The sequence below is a fragment of the Neoarius graeffei genome, chromosome 2 (genome assembly GCF_027579695.1).
Source record: "Neoarius graeffei isolate fNeoGra1 chromosome 2, fNeoGra1.pri, whole genome shotgun sequence".
Lineage (NCBI taxonomy): Eukaryota > Metazoa > Chordata > Actinopteri > Siluriformes > Ariidae > Neoarius > Neoarius graeffei.
The window spans coordinates 86,463,845-86,491,827 of record NC_083570.1 but is presented as its reverse complement, the minus strand read 5'-3'; the positions used below and the strand labels follow the sequence as shown (position 1 = coordinate 86,491,827).

The following is a 27,983-nucleotide window of genomic DNA, read 5'->3' as shown; positions in this document are numbered from 1 at the left end:
CTACGCTCAATTTAGAGTCACCAGTTAACCTAACCTGCATGTCTTTGGACTGTGGGGGAAACCGGAGCACCCGGAGGAAACCCACGCGGACAACATGCAAACTCCGCACAGAAAGGCCCTCGCCGGCCCCGGGGCTCGAACCCGGACCTTCTTGCTGTGAGGCGACAGCGCTAACCGCTACACCACCGTGCCGCCATCTTTTCAGTGTTATTGTACGCAGTGTTTAAATCTGTACGAGGGAGAGCCATGGACCATATTTTACAGTGAAGTTACAAAATGGTACAACCCCTGGTCTAGGTCATCTAAAAGCATTTTAACACAGTTACATCCTTAGTTGTGTAGACTTTTCACAAACCTGTACAGTTTTTAAAAAAAAAAAAAGATTTCATTTGGAGGTTTGGTGTGATTTATATTCCACCATCCTGTAAATAGAACCATGCATTAGTCTAGTTCAGAGTGTAAACTTAATTTCATCCACATTATTCATCATGTGTCATCAAATGCATCAACACTCCATATTGTGTGTTAAAGATTTAGATTTTTTTATTAGACAGTTCTTCACAATGTGCAGAAAATCTGTGTTTTCTGACAGGAGTCCTGTGTGCAGCTTTGACAGGTCTAAGTACCATGCTTATCTAAAAAGTGGCGAGAGTTCAACTTTGAATTTCCAATGGTATAAAACTGCACAAAAGAAAAAGCGTTGCCTCAACCTTTTCACTTTTTTTTAAAGAAAAGACATCTAGTATTAATATTTAAATGGCCTTACAACTACCATCTTTTAGCACGTTCTACATACACTTAAATTGCACATTATTACTTTTATTAAATGAACAATTTTTTTATTTTTTGGCCATGATGAACTCCATTGACCTAGTTAGTGGTTCTGTCCTATTCATTTGTGCCAGACTGCTGGTCTCATGCATGTATATCCACACTGAAATTTTCATACCATTCATAATATAAATAAAATAAGTATTTTTAAATAAACTATTGATATTTACACTGCATGTCCCATAATTTGCACCACTTTATATAAGCTAAATCACTGTTGTGAAAGACCTCTTGTTCTGGACTACTTAGAAAATTGACAACCATGATTTAAAAAAAAAAAACTTGTTGAAAGGTTAAGGCTTCAGTTTGTACCTGAATATCTAAAATTAGTAACCGTAACTGAATGATATTTAAAAAATGTAACGTACATAATTTAAAAAGTAACAAAATCCTTCAGTAAAAAGTGCCTGAGTTTAGGGAATATCTAAACTTTATGCATTTTAAAAATGCCATGCTGAGGTAAAAAAAAAAAAGTTATGTTCCACAGGAACACGGTGGTTTCTGTCCCCGGCTTTTCACACGTACACATATACATGCTCCTGGGTGCATTGCTTAGAGCCTGTGTCTTGTCATGCATTTGTGCTGTTGTTCATAACTCCTTGCGTCTCTGTTTGTGTGGAGTGGTTGTCAGCGGCGTCAGCCTCTGCCTTAAGTCGCCGGTACTGTGTGTGGAAGAAGATGACAAAGGAGCAGGAAGCTAAGCAACACAATCCAGCCATCACCAGCACAGGCACTGTGTGTGTGGGGAGGGGTAGAGAGAGAGAAAGGAAGGAAATCTCATTACTTTAGCACCATCATGATCACCACCAAGGCCTATTTGAGAAAGTAGCAGAAACTTTCAGTGTGGCATGTTCCTTCTCTCTCACGACAGCTCTTCCTCAAGTGAAGAGGAAATGACAACGGAATGGAGTCTCAGTAATGTAGAACAGGCTTATATTACATCAGTTCAGTTTTATTTGTATACAGTGGTGCTGGAAAGTTGAACACTCCAGAATTTTCTATATTTCTGCATAAATATGACCTAAAACATCATCAGATTTTCACACAAGTCCTAAAAGTAGATAAAGAGAACCCAGTTAAACAAATGAGACAAAAATATTATACTTGGTCATTTATTTATTGAAGGAGATGATCCAGTATTACATATCTGTGAGTGGCAAAAGTATGTGAACCTCTAGGATTAGCAGTTAATTTGAAGGTGAAATTAGAGTCAGGTGTTTTCAATCAATGGGATGACAATCAGGTGTGAGTGGGCACCCTGTTTTATTTAAAGAACAGGGATCTATCAAAGTCTGATCTTCACAACACATGTTTGTGGAAGTGTATCATGGCATGGCATGAACAAAGGAGATTTCTGAGGACCTCAGAAAAAGCGTTGTTGATGCTCATCAGGCTGGAAAAGGTTACAAAACCATCTCTGAAGAGTTTGGACTCCACCAATCCACAGTCAGACAGATTGTGTACAAATGGAGGAAATTCAAGACCATTGTTACCCTCCCCAGGAGTGGTCGACCAACAAAGATCACTCCAAGAGCAAGGCGTGTAATAGTTGGCGAGGTCACAAAGGACCCCAGGATAACTTCTAAGCAACTGAAGGCATCTCTCACACTGGCTAACGTTCATGAGTCTACCATCAGGAGAACACTAAACAACAATGGCGTACATGGCAGGGTTGCAAGGAGAAAGCCACTGCTCTCCAAAAAGAACATCTGCAGTTTGCTAAAGATCACGTGGACAGGCCAGAAAGCTATTGGAAAAATGTTTTGTGGATGGATGAGACCAAAATAGAAGTTTTTGGTTTAAATGAGAAGCGTTATGTTTGGAGAAGGGAAAACTCTGCATTCCAGCATAAGAACCTTATCCCATCTGTGAAACATGGTAGTGGTAGTATCATGGTTTGGGCCTGTTTTGCTGCATCTGGACCGGGACGGCTTGCCATCATTGATGGAACAATGAATTCTGAATTATATCAGCGAATTCTAAAGGAAAATGTCAGGACATCTGTCCATGAATGGAATCTCAAGAGAAGGTGGGTCATGCAGCAAGACAATGACCCTAAGCACACAAGTCGTTCTACCAAAGAATGGTTAAAGAAGAATAAAGTTAATGTTTTGGAATGGCCAAGTCAAAGTCCTGACCTTAATCCAATCGAAATGTTGTGGAAGGACCTGAAGCGAGCAGTTCATGTGAAGAAACCCACCAACATCCCAGAGTTGAAGCTGTTCTGTATGGAGGAATGGGCTAAAATTCCTCCAAGCCAGTGTGCAGGACTGAGCAACAGTTACCGGAAATGTTTAGTTGCAGTTATTACTGCACAGGGGGGGTCACACCAGATACTGAAAGCAAAGGTTCACATACTTTTGCCACTCACAGATATGTAATATTGGATCATTTTCCTCAATAAATAAATGACCAAGTATAATATTTTTGTCTCATTTGTTTAACTGGGTTCTCTTTATCTACTCTTAGGACTTGTGTGAAAATCTGATGTTTTAGGTCATATTTATACAGAAATATAGAAAATTATAAAGGGTTCACAAACTTTCAAGCACCACTGTAGCACTTAGGACAACGTCCATTGTTAAAATCAGTTTCACAGAAATGTATACATTCTGGATAAAAATGATAAATTTATCATTTTTCCCAAATGAGCAAGCTAGAGGTGCCAGTGGCAAAGAAAAACTCAGAGACTTTGAGAGGAACCAGACTCAAAAGGGAACTCATCCTCGTGACACCAGATAGGGTGATTATGAATCATTTTCCTCGTATGACTATACCATCAAGTTGAAAAGTGTCGTTGTGTAAACAGGAACTTATGAGCAACTTATGAATAAGCATCAGAGTCATTTATGAATTCAATACAGTTTTAATGAAGTATATTTTGTTGACGTTTTCAACTGTTCACTGACGGAGACTTGAGTAAAAAACTTTTTAATGCAGTTGGCTAAAGCAAAAGTCTATCCAAGGAAGAACATCCATAAACATCTTTATGGTTTCTATGTGCTACCATCCACAGTAATCTCATGGATCTTTTGGCTGTCTATGTAGAGCTGTCCTCAGCAGCAGGGAGTGATTTTCAGCTGATGAGAACTCTGACCGGGAGGCACAGTGGTGTAGTGGTTAGCGCTGTCGCCTCACAGCAAGAAGGTCCGGGTTCGAGCCCCGTGGCCGGCGAGGGCCTTTCTGTGTGGAGTTTGCATGTTCTCCCCGTGTCCGCGTGGGTTTCCTCTGGGTACTCCGGTTTCCCCCACAGTCCAAAGACATGCAGGTTAGGTTAACTGGTGACTCTAAATTGAGCGTAGGTGTGAATGTGAGTGTGAGTGGTTGTCTGTGTCTATGTGTCAGCCCTGTGATGACCTGGCGACTTGTCCAGGGTGTACCCTGCCTTTCGCCTGTAGTCAGCTGGGATAGGCTCCAGCTTGCCTGCGACGCTGTAGAACAGGATAAAGCGGCTAGAGATAATGAGATGAGATGAGTATTTGATGGAAAGAACATATCTTTTTATTTTTCAAGAATTATTATTATAGCATTTTCACAAATTGCTACTGTTGTTTCACCGGTTTGTTTTACATTCTAAGCGGAAATGATTTTGTCGGATGTTTTGTATTTAGTTTTTATTTCTCAAATTTGCAAAAAATAAAAATGCTCTGTTTCTCAAAATCCAGTGAACGTGAATCGAATAAAACAGTTATTCTACTCAATCTCGTCGTACATGGCTTATAGCCAACTCAGTGCTACGCGCCTCATCGGCTATCAGCTCATATACAACTCGATTTCATGGAATAACTTAAATATTGTAACCTTATCTTGGTATGATTACCTCAAGGCTTCAGGAGGAAACAGATAGGAGCAAATGGCTTACCGAAAGCTGCTCTTATAGAGTTTTATCCACGTTTCCAACATTAGAGTCCAGTGAAAAAGTCTTTTTTTTTTTTTTTTTTTGCTTTCCCAAAGGATGAAGATGAATAAGCTTTTTTCACATTATTCACTTTATGGCTGAAAGTTTGTGGACACCTGAACATTTCACCCAGATGCAGCTCTTCCTCAAACTGTCGCCACAAAGTTGGAAACACAGAATTGTCTAGAATGTCTTTGTGGGCTGTCGCATTGAGATTTCCCTTTCCTGGAACTAAGAGGCCCAAACCTGTTCTAGCATGACAATGACTGTGCACAAAGCAAACTCCATGAAGACATGGTTTCCCAAGGTTGATGTGGAAGAACTCAAGTGGCCTACACAAAGCCCTGACCTCAACCCCACTGAACACCTTCAGGATGAACTAGAACGTCAACTGTGCACCAGGCAGTCTCACCCAACATCAGTGTCTGATCTCAATAATGCTTTTGTGGCTGAATGAGTACATTCCCACAGTCACACTCCAAAATCTAGTGGAAAGTCTTCCCAGAAGAGTGTGTTTTCTCTCCCTCTCTCCCCCCCCCCAAAAAAATCTGTCCCTCTGAGTTACATGTCGGCCCTGGGATCGAGATGCTGACCTCTTCTGCTCCTCGGACCTGCCTGATCCATCCTGGTGCCCTGTGTCTGGCTGGAGTCTCATCGCATCGCTCCTGTGGAGGACGGCCCCATGAGTACAGTTGAAAGTCACACCTGGAAGACGCTCTGGACTCTTACAGTAATGCTTTTATGGCTGAGGTCTACAGTTGACTTGCTAACTTTAGGACTGCAGTTGTCATGAACAGTTTTGCACTCAAGTTTCCATCAATGAAGAGTTATAACATCAACAAAACTGACTTCATGTTAAAACTGTTAATGTTATAGTCATGCTGTCTGTTGTTGCCCAAATGAGGATGGGTTCCCTTTTGAGTCTGGTTCCTCTCGAGGTTTCTTCCTCATGTCGTCTGAGGGAGTTTTTCCTTGCCACCGTCGCCACAGGCTCGCTCATTGGGGATAGATTAGGGATAAAATTAGCTCATGTTTTAAGTCGTTCAAATTCTGTAAAGCTGCTTTGCGACAATGTTTATTGTTAAAAGCGCTATACAAATAAATTTGACTTGAGGTTACTATAACAGCAAAGAGGGAATAACTCTGGAAAGGAACATTCAACAAGCACATATGGGTGGCCATATAGTATATGTGTGACCAGTACACTGAAATGATTTTCTTTGCATGATCCCAGTTTGTTAGGAAGCTGGGGTTAGACTACAGGATAAGAAATGATACAGTTTCCCTGGAGAATAGAAAGCCATGGGATTTGAACCCCAAACGTTCTGATTAGGTAGACAAGAATGTTAACCACTGAATCACCATTGGTTTTGTGGGCTCCCTGCAGAATTCTACAAAATGTTTTTTGTTCGTAAATATTTCGTATCAACAATTTCCATTGGTCTTCAGTTATAAAGTGAGTTTTGGATAACCTGCATTTCACTTTTTTGTGTAAACATTCTTGTACTTAATAATTATCTTTCTGCTATATCTCCAGTTGATACAGATTATCTTGATAAATGCTGGAATATTCCTTTAACCCAAGGACGCACAATCCAGTCATAGAAGGCTCAGCACAGTGTGTCTGCTTCTCGGCTCTAAATCTCTAAACCTCTAAAGCTGGTCATTAACTGGTGAATTAAGAGATTTGGGGTTAAAAAACACACACAACACCAAAGTGTGCTGGACTCCAACCACCCAGGCCCTGCGTTAATGCTCTTTGATGCATTATGAGTGTGCAGCACTCACCCATCCAGCTCAGGTTGGCATCATCACCTGCAGCGCACACAGATCGAGGCGAATCCGTCAGTTTTGTCGTCAGCGCTTGTAAGAGCACGGTGTACACAATGGACTGGACCTGCCTAATAAAAATAGTCATTCACCAAAAATGCATACATCAAAACCTTTATATATCTTCCGGTCTAGTACACGATATAGGACGATTTATACCCTGAAATAAACACGAGCCCTGCTGATGTCGCCTCTCCAACTGGGTAAGAGCACTCGACTGACAGCTCCATAGCAACTGGATAGGTGGCGAATCCAAATAAGCCGAAGAGAGCACAAACTGCACCAGTTATGACTTTCTGCTCCTCCACCTGAGAAACCTGAGAGAATTTGAAGAAACACCGCATGAGAAACATTAAGAATTTAAAGTAAGTTCAGCCTGAGAGATGAAATCATATTTATGCACATGGTATAGAGCCGTGGTTCTCAGAGCAGTCCTCAAGACTCCCAGACTTTCTCCTGCTCCGTCCCTGTGTTGTGGGAGTCTGGAGGGCCTCAATGACTGGTTTGAGGACCACTGCTATTAGACAATTTGCATGAATGTTCTTTTAGATTCCACTCATGGCCTAAAAACATCAATGATCTGATCGTTGTTCTCACCACTGCAAATGCGGTGCAGGCCAGAGATGTAAGACACATGCTGATTTTTATGGATTCTGTGAACAGCTTCGTTTTGTCCACAAAAAGGCCAAGGACAGCAGCTCCAATCACCCCGGACACAATGAAGAGAGCGCCACACAACCCCGCAAAGTCCTGCCGCAAGGAAACAACTCGTTTCATTACTTCGTTATCACCAGACATGGGCTGTAAATTTCCTAGAACAGCACGGCTCTTACAGTAGCTCTAGCTGTAAAATAAATGTACTTCTTCCAATACATTATAATTTCTATAGTAACAGCTCATTCACAGGAACAGTGGATGCTTCGCATAATATAAGGTGAAAAAAAAAGTGTTATTTAACAAAGAAAATTAATGTTGATACGGTGAAGCTTTTTGTAAGGAGTCAGGGGAATTGGAACAGTCAGTCAGTTTGTTTTCCGGTACACTGTCAGAAGAGAGACCTTTGTGCCCGGTGTTTTCTGGGTAACATGACGAGCTGATTTTTTTCCCATCTCATTAAAAAGTTAGACGGCCTTTCGATTTCATAAAATCGGTGAAATTTAGTTCCCTCTGAAATTTGGTCACTGATATGTTTATTTCTCATCTCATCTCATTATCTCTAGCCGCTTTATCCTGTTCTACAGGGTCGCAGGCAAGCTGGAGCCTATCCCAGCTGACTACGGGCGAAAGGCGGGGTACACCCTAGACAAGTCGCCAGGTCATCACAGGGCTGACACATAGACACAGACAACCATTCACACTCACATTCACACCTACGCTCAATTTAGAGTCACCAGTTAACCTAACCTGCATGTCTTTGGACTGTGGGGGAAACCGGAGCACCCGGAGGAAACCCACGCAGACATGGGGAGAACATGCAAACTCCACACAGAAAGGCCCTCGCCGGCCACAGGGCTCGAACCCGGATCTTCTTGCTGTGAGGCGACAGCGCTAACCACTACACCACCCATGTTTATTTCTGTAATATCTAAAAAAAAAAAAAAAAAACAGGCCATTCTGTGGCTGGGAAGTTATTTAATTTGGGAGGATTCCCTAGCAAATAATGTGCATGAAATTGCTTGCTTTGCGCAGTCAAGCAGACAGAGGAAGTCCATGTGCGCATGTGCAGGTTTACCTGCTTCTTCTTTTCCTTCTTCTTTTGGGTTTTACGCAAGCTGGCATCTACAGTGTTGCATTACTGCCATCTACAGGTTTACCTTGACCGTGCACTGACAGTTCCATCATTCTGTCGCTAAACAAACAGCTGATCACACCGAGGTGCTCGCTGAGCGCCGATATTTATTAGTTTGGTCCTGCGTTTCCTTTCCTTCGCAATATAACGTCTTCTCTTCTCGCTCTCCGTTACTGTAGTCGGTCTTTCACATTTCATCCGCACACTCACGTCCTCCATTTTTCTCTCCTGTTTCAAATTTGTATCCCACAATGCCTTGTGCGATCAGAGAAAGCCCACCACGTGATGCATGACGTAGTATCTTGAATTGGGTCATGGTGAAGCAAGAAAAAATAGCTGAGAATTTAAGGCCACGTGGCCCAAAATTCACTAACTGTTCTATTTAAAAAAAAAAAACTAATAAAATTGGAAGTCTGTGATTCAAATTCATTAGCTTTCGGTGCACTAAACAAAAATAATTGGGTGTCGGGGAAAATTCTTTTTATGACCTACACTTGAAAAATCTGAAAGGCAGTCTACCTTTAAGGTTTTTAAAGCGTCTGGGGAATTGGAACAGTCAGTGTGTTTTCCGTCACATCGTCAGAAGAGAGACCTTTGTGCCCAGTGTTTTCTGGGTAACATGACAAGCTGATTTTTTTCTTCCGTCTCATTAACTTTAAGAGAGGGGGAAAAGGGAAGCTGGTGAAGGCATGACTGTTTACAGATGTTATAATGCAAGTGATCTAAGGAATTTGCTTGCCCTGGAAATGTTACACAACATTAATTGCATCTGTAAATGGTTTAAAAGCATGATGCATTATATGACATTATAGTTCCAGTCCACTAATTTAATTAGTTAAGCAGCATTCCAAGAGTGCTAATGGCACTGGGATGTTTCACCAATGTGCATCATTCTACTAGTCTGTGCCCTGCATGTAAAATTCCATTTCTTAACTCAAAACTAGCTGGCGGTACAGTGGTGTAGTGGTTAGCACTGTCACCTCACAGCAAGAAGGTCCTGGGTTCGAGCTCAGTGCCCAAAATGCAACATGCAAACTCCACACAGAGCCCAGGGCCTTTCTGTGCGGAGTTTGCATGTTCTCCTCATGTCCGCGTGGGTTTCCTCCAGGTGCTCCGGTTTCCCCCACAGTCCAAAGACATGCAGGTTAGGTTAACTGGTGACTCTAAATTGACCGTAGGTGTGAATGTGAGTGTGAATGGTTGTCTGTGTCTATGTGTCAGCCCTGTGATGACCTGGCGACTTGTCCAGGGTGTACCCCGCCTTTCGCCCGTAGTCAGCTGGGATAGGCTCCAGCTTGCCTGCGACCCTGTAGAACAGGATAAAGCGGCTAGAGATAATGGATGGATGGATGATGGAACGCAAAACTATGGTAGTGTCAGTGACATCATCAGGGGACAAATGATACTTTTCAGAAATATAACTTGAAATAAAACATGAAAGCAAATAGAAATCATTGCGAGTCAGCTAGCCAACGTGCTATAAAGTGAATACGGCTTCTTCAGGATCTATTGCCACTAATGAAGCAAAAGTAAACAGAACGTTTAGCCATACTGTGTCCAAAATGTCACTTACTCAATATTAATTTCTTGTTTATAGAACTGTTGTATAAAAGCAATATCATGGGGGCATCGTGGCTCAGGTGGATAAGGCGCCATACCATAAATCTGGGGACCCGGGTTCGATTCCAACCCGAGGTCATTTCCCAATCCCTCCCTATCTCTCTCTCTTGCTCATTTCCTGTCTCTACACTGTCCTATCCAATAAAAGGTGAAAAAAAATCCTTAAAAAAAAAAAAAAAAAGCAATATCACGCTCAAGGTCATGCTGTTGTACTGAATATCAGCACAGCTGTGATTAACTATGTACATAAACAGCTACGACTGAATCACAGTCATACTGATATCCAGTAAAACAACACTCCCTCTCATGTCATGTTGCTTAATTAATAAATAAATTGTAAGTTTTGGCAAATTGTTGTGGTATAATAGAAATAAAACAATCAACTTCTAGATAACAGTAGTTCCACTTCCCAGCATGGACCATTTTCCTAAAACATCACTCCGCGAACTGTTTTATTCCTTACATAATGGATAACACGTCATCAAATCCAGAATTATTGGCGCCTCTGTTCCTCTGTACTGTGCACTGATGCAAGCTTTCAAAAAATATCTTGGCCCTGATTGTATGTTTTTTTTTGTTGTTGTTGTTTTTTTATCTCAATTACCTCCCTGATAGAAAATGAATAATGGTTCAACCCACACTTATCATTGCACACATGGCTCACATTTCAGCAAGGAATAATAGTGATGAACTGCTCTGAATCTGACATTGACAGCTTAGCTGTTTACAGAGCTGGGCCACTTTTGGTCCAAACCTGAACTGCTGCACATTTGCTGCATTTGTGCCAATATTGGCTTCACAATCCAAATATTGTTAAATGCTTTAAATGTGGCTGCTTACTGCTGGGTCACTTTTGGACCACAATACACTTGCCACTGCCAAAGTGGTGCTTATGTACCTGAACTCAACCACATTTAGCTTGGAGTCCTCTGCTGTTTTGTATCAAAAACTGACTTGTTCCATTATCAAAAAGTGGATTTTCAATACAACCCATAGACCATGATTAAAGTGATGCATGTGATCAAAGGCAACAATATACTGTAGTATCTCGAGACTGTGAGCAATAACCTGAATTTCAAGGATGAGAATATTATTTTTTGTTAATAAATTATATTTTAAATTTATTAATGAAAACCGTCATGGGTGGCACGGTGGTGTAGTGGTTAGCGCTGTCGCTTCACAGCAAGAAGGTTCTGGGTTCGAGCCCAGGGGCCGGCGGGGGCCTTTCTGTGTGGAGTTTGCATGTTCTCCCCGTGTCTGTGTGGGTTTCCTCTGGGTGCTCCGGTTTCCCTCACAGTCCAAAGACATGCAGGTTAGGTTAATTAGTGGCTCGAAATTGACTGTAGGTGTGAATGTGAATGGTTGTTTGTGTCTATGTGTCAGCTCTGTGATGACCTGGCGACATGTCCAGGGTGTACCCCGCCTCTCGCCCATAGTCAGCTGGGATAAGCTCCAACTTGTCCACAACCCTGCACAGGATAAGCGGTTATGGATAATGGATGGATGGAAAACCATCATGCTTTTAACCGTTTACAGGTTACCCTTGGGAGAAAATGTTACTCTTCTCAAGACATTCTGTCTGTAGTCGAGAAAATATAGTTTCTCCAGTTGTTTGGGTAGAACATTTTAAATAAGTGCACATATTATATAGTGTGAATTATTTTAACAATAGGAAATGGAACCAGTCCAAAATCCTGACTCCAAAGATAATATAAAAGAGGCTTGTGACAAACTTAGAAATGAATAATCAATCAATACGGATTTTGACTTACATTCGAGTAGCCTTTGACACAGAGAATCTGCTCGAGGAGTGTGGAGAAACAGGTGAAGATGCCAATACCCGAGCCGAAACACACCAGCAGGATCATGTAGGCTTTATTTGTCAGCAGCTGCAAGGAAAACAGGGGGGAGAAAAAAAAATGAGCACTTTTACCAAAATTGCAGTGGCCTCCAATCTGCACCAGTATTACTGGCAGCCTTTGCAAAGATGAGTAAAAATGTTATTTAAAAAAAAATGTTTGTGGTTATTCTGACACGTTTAGTGTGAGATTAAGCGACGACATTTTTCCATAACCTTTTTACCAAGGGTGGCAATACTTCTGGAGTTGATGGTATGTCACATTTTCATTGTAACTTAGTGATTGCTTACGTTATCTGTGTCTTGTGATTAAGCGCACACACTCAGCTTTTCAGATTTTGACTGAATACATACATACATACATACCCATTATTTAAAAAATGAATGAAAAGAATATATATATAGAGGAACAATAAAACACTTTTCTGAAATTTTTTTCTGGAGGTCTGTGTATGAGTCTGGAAGCATGTGTGTGAACGGATGAGTCTATGCCCAAATTTGTTGTTAACCACTTCTGCATGAAAGATAGGCTGTGTGTAGGACTAACCACAATGATATATCTCCGTTTCTCTCATTTGACAGTGTAATATTTTTATATAATACCCTCTAGTGTTACTAGGAATGCAAAGCTTTCAGAGTGTGTGGTACCAGTTTAATCCCTTGTAGGAAAGGTTCAGAGCTGGAGGTGTCTGCGCTGGCAGAAGGTGGCGTTGGGGGAACACTCTCCCGGATGCCCACTGTTGCTAGGAAACAGACGACGATGGCAGGTATAGCATATATAAGGAGCTGTAACAGTGATCGTGTATTAGTGTAAAGGATACAAGATAAAAACATTGGTAACATTTGCTAAAAGTACTTAGTATATTGAACATCTTTGTATATAAATGGATATCTGCACATGTATGTTATATTATTCCTGACTAGTGATTTATTTCTTACCAGCATGAAAAGACTGTTGGTTTTACTAAGGATCATTGGGGAGAAGATATTAACAAAAAGCAGCCCAAGGGGATTTGCTAGAAAAGAAATATTAGTGTTAGATATATGGTACTCTCTATTAAAACACCAAAACTGTTGAATGGTGGCTCACACATTGAGGCGATCATGTTTGCTGTAGCGCGTTGGTGCTCGGGGAACCACAGAGCTGCTAGTTTGGTAGGGGAGAAGATTATCAAAGGCTGGGCCAGAGAGCACAGAGTCTGCCCCGTCATCACCACAGGGAACATGGTATACTGCGGGAGATAGCTGAGCACACCAACCACCCTCACTACAGCTCCAGCCATGTTGAGCCACGAGCCCAGAATCATCTGGAGTAACAAGCAGACACAGAGAAGCTTCAGAAACTTTTTGGCTCAGATTTTATCAATAATATCTTATCACAATTAAACTATTTATGTTGTGAGAAGTAAATTTGGTCCAGTGTACAACCATGACACATCAGATTGACCATTTTTGTTTTCTCCCACAGCACTGCTGAATCCTTGATTCTAGCTGATCAGAATCTCTTCTAGAAATCAAAAGCTCTTAATAGAAACCTAATGTTTTTAGAATTACAAAGATAGATATTAACTTTGCGAGAGAGAAAAAGAGAAGTTAGTGAGGCAATGACTATTTATAGCTGTTATGAAAGTGAGAAATGTGAACTAACTTGTTCCTCAGTGTTAGAACAAATAAATTTGGGCAATTCTTCAGCAGAGAGGCCAAAATAATGAAATTATTAAGATTGAGCTGACAAGTTCAGGCAGTGATATTGCTAAAGTAAAGAATCCAAGGCAAAATGTACTGAAAACCATATTTAATAAGAGTGCTCTGAGAGCACAATATCCCCCACTGGCAACTAGGCCATGACGCTGGTAAAATGTGACTGAATTGAACGCAATTGCAATATGCGTATTACCGACATATAACAAAGAATCCTGTCAAATTTTGTGAAATTCCTCCAAAAATTGTGAGAGGAGTTGATTTCAGAAGGTGAGTACCCTTCCTGGGACGGACGGACAGACAGTGCCATGACATAATCCCCCTTCAGGCCTTTCGGCCGGCGAGGGATAAAAATTGTGAGGGAAGTTGATTTCAGAAAGTAAGCACACCTTGATGAAATTGCCAAAGTACAAGTTTGTTAATAATCAAGAGCATAACTCTGGTAAAATTTGCCCAAATTAAACGAAATTTCAATATGCGTATAACTGTCATATAACAAAGCCTTTTGCCAAGTTTGGTGAAATTCCTCCACAAATTGTGAGAGGAGTTGATTTCAGAAGAACGTACACCCTCATGAAATTGTTAAATAGTGCAGCGGCCAACCCTTGAAAAGCCCTCTAAAAAGAGGTGGTACCCCTCCAGGCGGTAGAACAAAGCGGGACCTGTTTTATTTGAAGGGTATGGGTGTCTACTTCATGAAAAACATGGTTGTACAAAATTAATATTGTAACAACATATGGATTAACCCCTTATTTGCCGGACCATCTGCAAAATTCTGTATGGCCAAAGTTTTCTGTAATTTGAACCTAATTCTCATTCCAACTAAGGTAAGAGTTGTGGGAGGAAGGCCTATGGCCATCTTAATTACTGCATGCTGAACAGTCCTAAGCAGCACATGGCTTCATGTACAATGAATGGAACTCTGTGTTTCTATGGGCAGCCAACGCTGGATTATGTAATTGCTGTGGCCACCAAACCTCAGTCTGGCCACTATCCCAGGTGAAAATGTTATCGATTCTGTAACTGATAGAGTGCATTTGAGCTTTGAGGTATTAACTAAATTCCTGAGTAGATCAGTAGGCCTATGCTGTTTTAGAATATGATGGTAACTGCTCAGAAGGTACCAAGTGTGTTTGTGTGTCGGCAGGGCTCTTCTGCATTGACATTTGTGAGTGTGTTTCCTGTCCGAATGTCCCCCATAATCAGGAGACATTGGCAGAGATGTGAATGACATACAGCATGGCATTTTCTACATGAATCTCTACTTGACCACCCCTTGACATAATGAGTGAACTAGATTTCAACCTGAGAATAAAAAGGGTTATAATTATTGAAAGTCATGTTTGATCGAAATGAAGGCCTATTATTTACTAGTAACTGTTCAGGGTTAACAGCACAAAAGAATCCCCAGATCTGCACAAAATGAACAAAATATATTCTATTCGTTTTCGTGTTGTTGTACACACCATCCAAATAATATGTGTGTATTGTTTCAATACAAAAACATCAACAGGTTTTTATAGAAGAGGAAGCAGATGTTTAGTAAGAGAGTGCTTTTCAAAAATATCTTATGCTAGGAAACCTAATTTCACGATCAAAGATGTCAGCAATGTTTTGTATGACCAATGACCCGATCAACCTGTATTAGCTAGGAAGGGGTTAAATTGCTTGAAAACATGTCTCAGACTACATTTGCATCTTTGAAATAATGATTTCTCTCCTTAGTAATGTACAACTCATCCATAGAGAAAATATCGGCTTCATTTTCTCAAACTGTGATTTCAACGTTAAATCCGGGTTTATGCGCAGTCGCAAACAAAGGGTTAATTGGCAGTGTTGTACCCATTCTGAACAATTCAAGCTGGTATTTTTGAATAAAAGACATCTAAAACTATAGAATGATATAAGTTTTCCCTTATTTTCCTGACAATTAATCATTTATAATTGAAATATTCAACGAACAACCTGAAAAAAAACTCAAAAATATTTGGATTCTAAGGGGTTAATGCACCCATAAATTGATGAAAATCAAATTAAACGCCCAGAAAGGTTGCATTAGCATATCATGGACCTAAATGATGCAGTATATTGATGCCCACACATCAATATGTGCATTCATTGCAGAGGAAATGCCTCTGGTATAGCGATACAGAATTTTGCAGATGGTCCGGCAAATAAGGGGTTAATCCATATGTTGTTACAATATTAATTTTGTACAACCATGTTTTTTATGAAGTAGACACCCATACCCTTCAAATAAAACAGGTCCCGCTTTGTTCTACCGCCTGGAGGGGTATGCCCTTTATTTTCAGCTCCTCGCCACTGGTCTAAAAGTACAAGTTATTCAATCAAGGGTCAAAACTCTGGGAAAATTTTAACAAACAAAATTAAATCGCAATATGCATATTACCGTCAGATAACAAGGCTTTGTGCCAAGCTTCGGGAAATTCGTCTACAAGTTGTGAGAGGAGTTGATGTCAGAAGGAAAGCACACCTTCATGAAATTGTGAAAGTACAAGGTTGTTAATTAAGGGCCATAACTCTGGTACAATGCAACTGAATTGAACAAAATAACAATATGTGTACTAATGACAGATAACAATGCCTTTTTGCCAAGCTTCGTGAAATTCATCCAAAAATTGAGAGTTGATTTCAGAAGGAAAGCACACTCTCATGAAATTGTCTAATTATAATTTTCATTATCTCATCTCATTATCTGTAGCCACTTTATCCTGTTCTACAGGGTCGCAGGCAAGCTGGAGCCTATCCCAGCTGGCTACGGGTGAAAGGCGGGGTACACCCTGGACAAGTCGCCAGATCATCACAGGGCTGACACATAGACACACAACCATTCACACTCACATTCACACCTACGGCTAATTTAGAGCCACCAGTTAACCTAACCTGCATGTCTTTGGACTGTGGGGGAAACCGGAGCACCCGGAGGAAACCCACGCGGAAACGGGGAGAACATGCAAACTCCGCACAGAAAGGCCCTGGCCGGCCACGGGGCTCGAACCCAGACCTTCTTGCTGTGAAGCAACAGCGCTAACCACTATACCACCATGCCACCTAATTATAATTTTATTTTTAATAATTATAATTATTTTTAATAATTATAATTGTCTAATTATCTAAAGTATAATTTTGTTAATCAAGGGCTGTAACTCTGGTAAAATGTGACCAAATTGAACGAAATTACAATAAGCGTATTACCGACATATGACAAAGAATCCTGCCAAGTTTCATGAAATTCCTCCAAAAATTGTGAGAGGAACCCTTCCTGGGATGGACGGACGGACGGACAGACAGACAGACATTACCACAACGAAATCATCACCCCAATTATAGCAATGCTGCTTCAGAGAAATCTTGGCTTGAATTTTAAGAAATGAGAGTTCTTTTTTTTCCTGACATACCGTAATTCCGTGACTGACTTTTCTTTCCTCATAAAAGATTTTGCGTTCAGAGTTAAACACCGCCAATTTTTCTATGCTGTTTTTAGGGTCAAAAATACCCCAATACAGTGTGAATTTTTTTATTTAATACCATTATCCTGTACTGCAACTAAAAAAAAAAAGTTACCACATTTCTCTGTGAATGTAATTCCATTACCGAAGAACAGTTGCATTGCAAGTTTGCAAGAATAGAGTTAAATCTATGATGTGTTGTTTTTAATGAATAGAAAATTGCAATCACTGGCAAATTGCTGAGGAATAAAACATGTAGGAGTGTGCTGTGATAGAAAGAAAGGATTACATATCAATACGCTATTTCTGTGAATATGGTGGACTTCTCTATCCACAAACATACTTTGAGGATAAATTTGAACAGTCTTTGGCCCTGTCCACACGGCAACGGATTCAGGTGACTCCGATACAATTGCTTATCGTTTAGGCCTGGCGTCCACACGGCACCGGCGTTTTGGGTGCCCAAAACGCAATCTTTTTGAGAACGGGTTCCAGAGTGGAAAGATCTGGCAACGTTGCCGTTGTGAAGTCGTCTGGATGAGTAAAACGGATTTGTTTACGATGACGTCACAACCACATGACTGTGAGTGCTTCACGCCGGGTAGAAGTGTAACGAATATCACCAGGAAAAAGCCTTAGAGCACTAGTGAGAGTGAAACACGAGCTTAGATATTATTATTATTATTATGTTCAGTGTTAGTTCACAGTAGTAATGCAAGAAGCAGAATAGTGACAGTAATAGTGAAGCAAAAACATGCAATTGTACAAACACTGCAGCTCTACAGCAAAATATTCATTTATGAAATGGTCTGATTCTTAACACCAGTAGTGCCAATGATCTTCTCATTGCGATGCGAGTTGTCAACAAATCCTATAACTTGGTTCATGAAACGCGCTTACAAAATATTTTCACTGTGAATATTTATTGTGTAATGGTGCAAAGTGAGAGAGAGAGAGAGAGTCAATCCCGCCAGCAAAAATAGAGAAAAAAAGAGCAATCTCACCTCTTCAGATGTGGGTTTAAGTCCTACAATACATTCCTCAAAAAGGGCGTAGAGGAGCAAATTAATCATTATTTAATTAGCATTCAATTTATTCCAGACCATTAAAGACACCGCCTTCCGCGTAGAATCATAGGTCATCCTCGCCGCCATTTTGAAGAGGTCAAAGCGGAGAATAAAGATTAGCTGCGTTTAACTGTACCAACAGGTTTGCCATCCAAACGAGATCACATGGGATTACCTTTCACAGGTGAGACTGGAAAAATACTTTTCATTGTATTTGGTCATTATAATGTAATTTTACAAACAGATTTTCCTGACTTTGTGGCTAATATGCATCCTTACTTCTTCTATTGTTCTGGTGTCTCCGAAGGGACCGTCTTACAGCGCCCCTAGAGGTGTGGCATGTGTATTGCATCGTTTTCAGCAAGCATTGCGTTGCCATATGGACCTGATATTTTACTGATTGTTGCCCATTTGGACGCGATATATTTTTAAATAACATCTCGTTGCCGTTGTCGTGTGGATGTAGCCTTTGGTTGAGACTGAACATAACATGGCTTAAACAGCTTTTGTATCACATAATAGACATTACACAGTCCAGTGTATAGTCAATGTCCCTTCATTGTGCGCTTGAATGTTCCTCTGTGGGCTCGCAGCACAATGTTTCTTCCTGTTATACAAAACAGGTTCCTTGGGTTGTTAATGGCTTTAGGTTTTTAAAGGGCCTCTACTTGGAACAATGTCTGAAACTGAAATCCTCTTTTGTCAGGTTCTAAATAGAGATCCCGAGTGGGAAGGAGAACTTCCTCACCCTATAACCACACAACGTTCCTAAAATTTCTCTGTAGTTACTGAATAATCCAGAGTAAATACTAAATAATATGCTTTGAGCTGAATAACTGAATAATAACCTAGTACTGGCAAAGGTTTTTTTTCCTCTTTCTGAGTGAGTGTAGTCCTTTAATTTCTACAGTACTTTGGGAACTTGTGCCTGCTATTACCGTAAATCCAACTGCTAGTAGAATACTCTGCGGTTTAAAAAAAAAAAAGGAAAGAAAGAAAGAAAGAAAGAAAGAAAGAAAGAAAGAAAGAAAGAAAGAAAGAAAGAAAAGAGGCTGGGTTGTAGTTGTGCTTACAGTGCAGCATAGTCCCAGTGTATCCAGCATCCATGTGGTGATGAAGCTCAGAGGGACTGCCACTACCATGTAGACAACAGAGAGCCAGTTGACCTGGTCCAGAGTCACATGCAGATGCTTTGCTGTCTGATCTGCCACAGGAGCAAAGGTCAGCCATAGCTGCAGAAAAATATAGTGATTCACTGGTTTAGACCAATATTAAATGCATGTGTAGGCAAACAAAGTCCTTCCCATGCCATGTGGCACCGATCTCTGTTTCCGTAGCCCTCGGCCTCTCACATAGCTCGGGTTACAGTGGGGGGCTAGTCCTCTGGTAACCGCAAGAGTTTGACTCCCCACTCGCATCTGTATTGCAGCGTGCCTTGCCAGACGGCAGTAGGTGCCATTTTTATGATGGTCTTTGGTATGACCCGACCATGAGTAGAACTCATGATCTCCCGATTGAGAAGCGGACACGCTAACCACTAGGCCAACTCGCGGTACATGTGTAGGCAAACAGCTATGTTTAATTAAGTCCTGAAAAGTAATGACTTGTGTCTGGATTTAACATGGAAAAAAAAAGAAGAAAAAAACCCCTAGGATACAATTTGTGCATCATATCATCTAAAGAGTATATTTACTTCAGCAGAATAATCACTTAAAGCACTTAATTTGTTAAAAGAGACTCATAGGCACTTCAGTAGTGGGGGACAAAAGTTAGAACAATAGGTCTAATTGTGAAACTAGAAACACACTGGTTTCACTCACATGATCCTGATTCCTGATCAGCATTGCACTCTGTAGTTCTCCATTTACTAAACATGCTAACATCAAGGATAGTGCTCCTCTTCACAACAATTTCTCAGTCATCTATCAGAAACCCAGAGGCCTCATAAAATCATATGATTACGAGGTATACAGTTGTGGTCAGAAGTTTACATACAGTGACATGAATGTCATCGCAGATATGAATGTCATGGCAATATTTGGGCTTTCAGTAATTTCTTTGAACTGTTCTTTTTCTGTGGCAGAATGTACAGCATATATCTTTAAATAAATAAATAAAAACTACAATTTGGCGCACAGTTTTTAATTTTCTTTGGGTCATCTCAAATCAACACAGGGTCAAAATGATACATATAGGGTCAAAAATATACATACAACACACCTAATATTTGGGGAAAAAAGGTCTCTTCGCAAGATTCACCTTGACCAAATATTTTTGTTTACCATGAACAAGCTTCTGGCAGAATTCTGGTATTTCACGACTCTTCACGATAGAATTGGTAGAGTTCAATTAAATTTGTTTTTTTCTTGCCATGGACTCGACTTATAAGCACGGTCCATATATTTTTAATAGGGTTGAAGTCAGGACTTGTTTTAAGCTTAATGTTAGCCTGCTTTATCCTCCACAACCAGCTCTGATGCACGTTTGTGTTTGTTGTCCTGTTGTAACTCCTAAGTCCCAAGTTGTATTCAAATTTCTGATGGTTTATGCTGAAGAATTCTGAGGTAGTCCTCCTTCTTCATTATTCCATCCACATTGTGCAATGAACCAGTTCTACTGGCAGCAAAACAGCCCCAGAGTATGATGATCCTACCACCACCACCAGTTGGTACAGTGTCCCTCTGTACCAACTCTGTACCAACCTCTGTACTGGTGGCCACTGTGGCCAAACAACTCAATTTTTGTCTCATCTGACCATACAGCTTTCCTCCAGAAGGCTTTTTCTTTGTCCATGTGGTCAGCTTCAAACTATAGTTAAGCTTGAAGGTGTCAATTTTGGAGCAGAGGTTTATTTCTTAGATAGCAGCCTCTTAGTCCATGGTGATCTGGACTGTAGACAGTGATCCATCGGCTTCCAGTTCATGGCAGGGCTGTGCCATGGTGGTTCCCAGGTTGTTCCTGACCATTCAAACCAATTTCCTTTCAGCTGAGGGTGACAGTTTGGGTTTTCTTGAAGCAAAGTGGCTTGGCAAAGTGACTATGCCTCACAATAACTTGGATACTGTTTGAACTGATCTTGGAATTTGCAGTTGTTTATAAATTGCTCCAAGAGACATTCTAGAGTTGTGTATATCTGCGATCCTCTTTCTCAGATCTGCACTGAGCTCCTTGGACTTTCCCATTTTACTGTGTGTTGGTCAATCCAATGAATGCTGTAAACAAACCCTTTTTATGAAGGCACAGAGAAGCTACCAGCTGTAGTCAATCATGATCACTAACAGGAAGTTAAGAGGCCTTGGCAAGATAAGAGACATTTTGGAAGTTTCAGCACCTCTGAATTAATAATCCAAGTGAACGTATGTAAATTTGACCCTATATGTATAATTTTGACCCGGTGTTGATTTCAGAAAACCCAAAGAAAATTAAAACTTGTGCACCAAATTCTAGTGTTTTTTTAATTAAAGATGTATGCTGTACAATCATTCTGCCACAGAAAAAGAACAGTTCAAAGAAATTACTGAAAGCCCAAATATTGCCATGACATTCATATCCAAGATAACATTCATGTCACTGTATGTAAACTCCTGACCACAACTGTACACACATCAGCCACAACATTAAAACTACCTGCTGAATAATGTGTAGGTCCCCCTTGTGGCACAAAAACAGCTCTGACATGCTGGCACCAAGAGGTTAGCAATAGATCCTTTATATCCTGTAAGTTGCAAGGTGGGGCCTCCATGGATTGGACGTACTTGTCCAGTACATCCCACAGATGCTCGATCAGATACAGATCCAGGGAATCTAGAAACCAAGTCAACACCTTGAACTCTGTCATGTTCCTGAACAATTTTTGCAGTGTGGAAGGGCAAAACTTGTGGCAGGGAATACCGTTGCCATGAAGGGTTGTACTTGGTTTGCAACACTGTGTATGTAAGTAAGGGGTATGTGTCAAAGTAACATCCACATGAATGCCAGGACCCAAGGTTTCCCATCAGAACTTTGCCCAGAGCATCAAATTGCCCGCACCAGCTTGCCTTTTTCCCCATAGTCTATCCTGGTGCCATCTCTGCCTCAGATAAAACGTGATTCATCAGACCAAGCCACTTTCTTCCATTGCTCCATGGTCCAAGTCTGATACTCATGTGCCTATTATAGGCCCTTTTGGCAGTGGACAGGGGTCAGCATGGACACTCTGACTGGTTTGAGGCTATCCAGCTCCATATGTTGCAAGTTGCAATGCACTATGTTCTGACAGCTTTCTATCATAGCCAACATTACCATCAGGCCATGGGAAGCCATGGCCTGATGGTTAGCAAAGCAGCTTTGGGACCAAATGGTTGCCGGTTAGATTCCCTGGACCAGCAGGAATGGCTGAAGCACTCTTGAGCAAGGTAATTAACCCCCAGCTGCTTCCCAGGCTGCTCTGGGTATGCTGTATGTTGCTCTGGATAAGAGCGTCTGCTAAATATCTGCAATGTAATGTAATGTAACATTAATTTTTTTTCAGCAGTTTGTGCTCCAGTAGACCTTATGTGGGATTGGACCATATGAGCTAGCCTTCCCTCCCCGCATGCATCAATGAGCCTTGTGCACCCTTGACCCTGTCGCAGGTTCACCGGTTGTCCTTCCTTGGACCACTTTTGGTAGGTACTAACCACTTCATACCAGGAACACCCCACAAGGCCTGCTGTTTTGGAGATGCTCAGACCCAGTCATCCAGCCATCAAAATTAGTCCCTTGTCAAAGTCGCTCAGATCCTTGCTCTTGCCCATTTTTCCCCACTTCCAATACATCAATTTTGAGAACTGACTGTTCACTTGCTGCCCAATATATTCCACCCCTTCGCAGGTGCCATTGTAACAAGATAATCAATATTATTCACTTCACCTGTCAATGGTTTTAATGTTATGGCTGATTGGTGTATATGGATAAGACTCGTAAAAGCTGCTGTATGAATAGGTCCTAGAAAAATACACTTCCCAAACACTTTATGCCCAAGACTCAACCTTACTTCAGGGGATACTTTCACCTTGGATACTGTAGATTTATATCTAAGAACCGCTGCTGTAATCATCAACACTATCCTTTGCTCATCCCAGTCCGGTTCCTCTCAAGATTTCTTCCTCATATCATATCCAGAGAGATTTTCCTTGCCACAGTTGCCCATGAGGTATCTAAATCTAAATCCATATTTCCACTTTGTGACTATACATAGTGTTATACAAATAAAATTGAATTGAACCATGATAAACCACTAGTTGATGTCTGAGCGCAAAGAAAAAAAAAAACAAAGCAAGGGGAATTGGATTGACATCACAAATTCAATCACTGACCACTGATACTGCACAAATCCAGTACAGCCTAGTGAAGGACTCCATTCAGTTGATGTCATCTCACAGTAGTAGCATTGCCTGAACAGCTAATGAACATAAAAATCATCTAGAATTCACTGCCGTTGCTTCAGTAAATTTAATGTACTCAACTGAACATACAAATCAAGTGTGCAGGTTCAAACCTTGCCTGCTATGTGTAGGCATAAATTATTACATTTATCTGGTGGACACTTATTCCGTAGTAATAAGCAGTATTAGGAGTGTGCGCAGATAAACAGAGCTAGTAAAACTGTAACCAACAGGAAGCCTGGATTAATAGTCCAAATTACGTAAGCATTGTAGGTGCTACTGTGCATTTTCTCAGGTTAAGCAAGGTTATGTAAGATAAACATTAACTCTAGATTGCTTTTGCAGTAATGGTGTTGGAGTGAGCTGTGAGTATAAATAAGTATTCACCAACCACTGATTATTCACTTTGGAAATATGGATGATGTTGGAGTGAGCTGGGAGTGTGACAAATTAAACATAAACCCAGTGGCTCTGTTATGTTGTTGGGGCATTTATTTTGGATCCTCTTAGAGGGAAGGGTCACTACAAATCCATGTAAATTTTCTAACTCATCACCTTTATCCTATGCTGAAACATGTTCATCCTGATGGGTGTGGTTGCTTCCAGGATGACTCAACTCCATCCACAGAGCACGAGGGCTGAGTGAATAGTTTGAAGAGGATGAAAATGTGGTAAATCATATGCTATGGCCTTAATACAACCATCACTGATGGGAGATTTCAAACTAAATTGTGAGACAGTGCTCTCTACCACTATCATCAAAACACCAAATGAAAGAATGTCTTTTGTAAGAACAGCATTCATCCCTTCAGTATAGTTCCAAAGAGGTGCACAATCTTTGCCAAGACACATGGAAGCTGTTCTGTTTTGCTGTGTGTTCTTGACTTACACCCAATGAACAGGATAAAGTGGTTACTGAAGATGAACGAACAAACAAACAAACAAACAATGAAGAAGAACAAAAATATTTTTATACTTGTGTCTATTTGACTTATACACAGCTGCTGTGTCAGAAAAAAAAAATCAAGAACTACTATTCACAGTTCAGCAAATGTATACGTCATGGTGAGGTCAGTATGGTGGTGCAGTGGTTAGCAGTGTCACCTTACTGCAAGAAAGTTCTTGCAGATTAGATCTACTGACTATCCTAAATTGCCTATCAGTGTGAATGGTTGTTTATTTCTGTGTTAGCCCTGTGATATATTTGCCTCTGCCCACGATGTTCCCCCACATTTTATCCAAAATCAGATGGGATTGGCTCCAGCTCCCCCTGTGACCCTGAGAGAGAAGTGTTATAGAGGATGGATGGAAGAATGGGCAAGTCTTGGCATTATGGGCATGCACATAGAGAGGAAGTCAATCAAAATACATTTTAGCTGACCTTTTTTACTCTTTGTCTTGTGTGCCAGATTGTCAAAGCTCTATGAGCTGTATCCTATGTATGAAAATGCTATACAGATAAAGCATTAAAGTATGATAAATAATAATAATAAGATAGATAGATAGATAGATAGATAGATAGATAGATAGATAGATAGATAGATAGATAGATTAGTTTTCGACAAATTCACAAATAAGTCAGTACAGCACCTTATCTCACTGGTAATATAAGCAATTAGATGATGATGATGATGATAAATAATAATAATAATAATAATAATAATAATAATAATAGACAGACAGACAGACAGACAGACAGATACCTATATTAGTTTTCGACAAATTCACAAATAAGTCAGTACAGCACCTTATCTCACTGGTAATATACGTAAGCAATTAGATGATGATGATGATGAATAGTAATAATAATAATAATAACAATAATAATAGATACATAGACAGACAGACAGACAGACAGACAGATAGATAGATAGATAGATAGATAGATAGATAGATAGATAGATAGATAGAGTTTTCAACAAATTCACAAATAAGTCAGTACAGCACCTTATCTCACTGGTAATATAAGCAATTAGATGATGATGATGATAAATAATAATAATAATAATAATAGATAAATAGACAGACAGACAGACAGACAGATAGATAGATAGATAGATAGATAGATAGATAGATAGATAGATAGATAGATAGATAGATAAAGTTTTCAACAAATTCACAAATAAGTCAGTACAGCACCTTATCTCACTGGTAATATAAGCAATTAGATGATGATGATGATGATAAATAATAATAATAATAATAATAATAGACAGGCAGACAGATAGACAGACAGACAGACAGATAGATAGATAGATAGATAGATAGATAGATAGATAGATACCTATATTAGTTTTTGACAAATTCACAAATAAGTCAGTACAGCACCTTATCTCACTGGTAATATAAACAATTAGATAATAATAATAATAATAATAATAATAATAATAATAATAATGTGTTTAGGGGCGGAGCCTATAAGGTTGAATGACCTGTAGATACATTACATTACTCCAGGACACACTTGACTCCTGTAAAACCTAAAACAAGTGACTTCCCTTTTCTTAAAATGCTGTTTGTCCTGATATGACATGGACATGCGCTTATTGATTATTCCCACGCTGATCATCATCAGTAGTTTGGACTCCACACTCACTCTGTCCACTATTAAAGCACTTATTTTACAATTTTCCCAGCGAACTCGTTTAAATATTACAGCATTTCACCCTTTTGTAAACTAATGATTTGAAATTAAAATAGACAGCAGTAATTCCCAGTCACTCACCACGGAATTAGAGCAGTTCAACACGCAGAGCAGCAGCAGGATGAACCATCTCCTCCTGTAGAGCGTGAACTCCGCTGCGGTTCTCCTCTGAGTGGAGCTCCAGGCAGCCCGCAGGACCGAGCCCTCACTGCCAGCTCCTCCATTCTCCATGGAGCAGCTTTAAGAGACTGAATCACAGCCAGGCAGTGGGATGGACATTTCAACAGGAAGAGTTGTTAAAAGTCTTAAACTAAACCTTCTGACAGCCATGCAATCCGTCTGTGGGGAACAGCAAACTTCAGTCCAGTTCAGCAAGTTTCTAATGAGACTCCCAGGTAAACAAAGGAAAGGAAAGAGCCAATACAATACAAAGTCAGACAATTATAGCCACGCCCTTTCCCTCGTGACTGATGAGTCATAGCGCCGGCGTGCACGTTTGATCCTGGCACGTGCTCATGCTTTTCCTTGTACACGTTGGAAGCCCGTTTCCGTCATTTGAACAAAAAAAAGTATGACATAGTCTCATCTCATCTCATTATCTCATCTCATTATCTCATCTCATTATCTGTAGCCGCTTTATCCTGTTCTACAGGGTCGCAGGCAAGCTGGAGCCTATCCCAGCTGACTACGGGCGAAAGGCGGGGTACACCCTGGACAAGTCGCCAGGTCATCACAGGGCTGACACATAGACACAGACAACCATTCACACTCACATTCACACCTACGCTCAATTTAGAGTCACCAGTTAACCTAACCTGCATGTCTTTAGACTGTGGGGGAAACCGGAGCACCCGGAGGAAACCCACGCGGACAACATGCAAACTCCGCACAGAAAGGCCCTCGCCGGCCACGGGGCTCGAACCCGGACCTTCTTGCTGTGAGGCGACAGCGCTAACCGCTATACCACCGTGCCGCCCAGTATGACATAGTACATCATAATAATGTGAAAATGTCTTATAATTATGAGATATCTGATCTAATTTGTATCTCATAAGTATGAGGTACTATGTCATAATTATGACTTATCATATGACTTACTATTTCATAATAATGAGAAAATTTTCTGGTTAGCACTGTCGCCTCACAGCAAGAAGGTCCTGGGTTCGAGCCCAGCGGTCAATGAGGGCCCTTCTGTGTAGAGTTTGCATGTTCTCCTCGTGACCGCGTGGGTTTCCTCTGGGTGCTCCGGTTTCCCCCACAGTCCAAAGACATGCAGGTTAGGTTAACTGGTGACTCTAAATTGACCGTAGGTGTGAATGTGAGTGTGAATGGTTGTCTGTGTCTATGTGCCAGCCTTGTGATGACCTGGCGACTTGTCCAGGGTGTACCCCACCTCTCTCCCATAGTCAGCTGAGATAGGCTCCAGCTTGCCTGCGACCCTGTAGGACAGGATAAGCAGCTACAGATAATGAATGGATGGAGAACATTTTATCAGTATTATAACTCAATATCTCATGATAGCTTAAGATATCTCAATATCTTTTGAGATAGTAAGTTACTATGAGAACTTAAGTCATAATTATGAGAAACCTCATATTTATGAGATAGTAAGTCATAATTATGAGCTACTGAGTCATTATTGTGATGGCAGAAATGGGCTTCCCCCACAGTCCAAAGACATGCAGGTTAGGTTAACTGGTGACTCTAAATTGACTGTAGGTGTGAATGGTTGTTTGTCTCTGTGTCAGCCCTGCGATAATCTGGCGACTTGTCCAGGGTGTACCCCGCCTCTCACCTATAGTCAGCTGGGATAGGCTCCAGCTTGCCTGTGACCCTGTAGAACAGGATAAACGGCTACAGATAATGGATG

General features: G+C 40.7%; 1 protein-coding gene across 2 annotated transcripts; it reads right to left on the bottom strand.

The window, feature by feature from the left end:
- Nucleotides 1–518: 518 nt before the first annotated feature.
- Nucleotides 519–26,586, bottom strand: slc49a3 (solute carrier family 49 member 3). Of its 2 annotated transcripts, none has more exons than XM_060915127.1 (10): nt 26,195–26,581; nt 19,138–19,296; nt 12,917–13,133; nt 12,766–12,842; nt 12,475–12,612; nt 11,741–11,857; nt 7,157–7,309; nt 6,719–6,876; nt 6,518–6,630; nt 519–1,564 (listed from the first exon to the last, which is right to left on the bottom strand). In XM_060915127.1, the coding sequence occupies exons 1-10, from the start codon at nt 26,342–26,344 to the stop codon at nt 1,401–1,403; spliced, it is 1,446 nt and encodes a 481-aa protein (XP_060771110.1). In that variant the 5' UTR covers nt 26,345–26,581; the 3' UTR covers nt 519–1,400. The 2 variants fall into 2 exon arrangements, 1 of the variants encoding a protein (XP_060771110.1); XR_009654094.1 differs by having other exon boundaries at nt 1,475–1,564; nt 6,518–6,626; nt 26,195–26,586.
- Nucleotides 26,587–27,983: the final 1,397 nt, after the last annotated feature.

What these genes read in the sequence shown, in the direction of transcription:
- slc49a3 (XM_060915127.1), bottom strand. Translation starts at nt 26,344, where the DNA reads ATGGAGAATGGAGGAGCTGGCAGTGAGGGCTCGGTCCTGCGGGCTGCC. An exon ending in TCCTACAAGGGATTAAACTG is followed by an intron (nt 11,858 to 12,474) that starts GTACCACACACT and finishes TTTTCCTTGCAG; the next exon opens with CTGCTGACAAATAAAGCCTA. An exon ending in GTGTCAAAGGCTACTCGAAT is followed by an intron (nt 7,310 to 11,740) that starts GTAAGTCAAAAT and finishes TCCTTGCGGCAG; the next exon opens with GACTTTGCGGGGTTGTGTGG.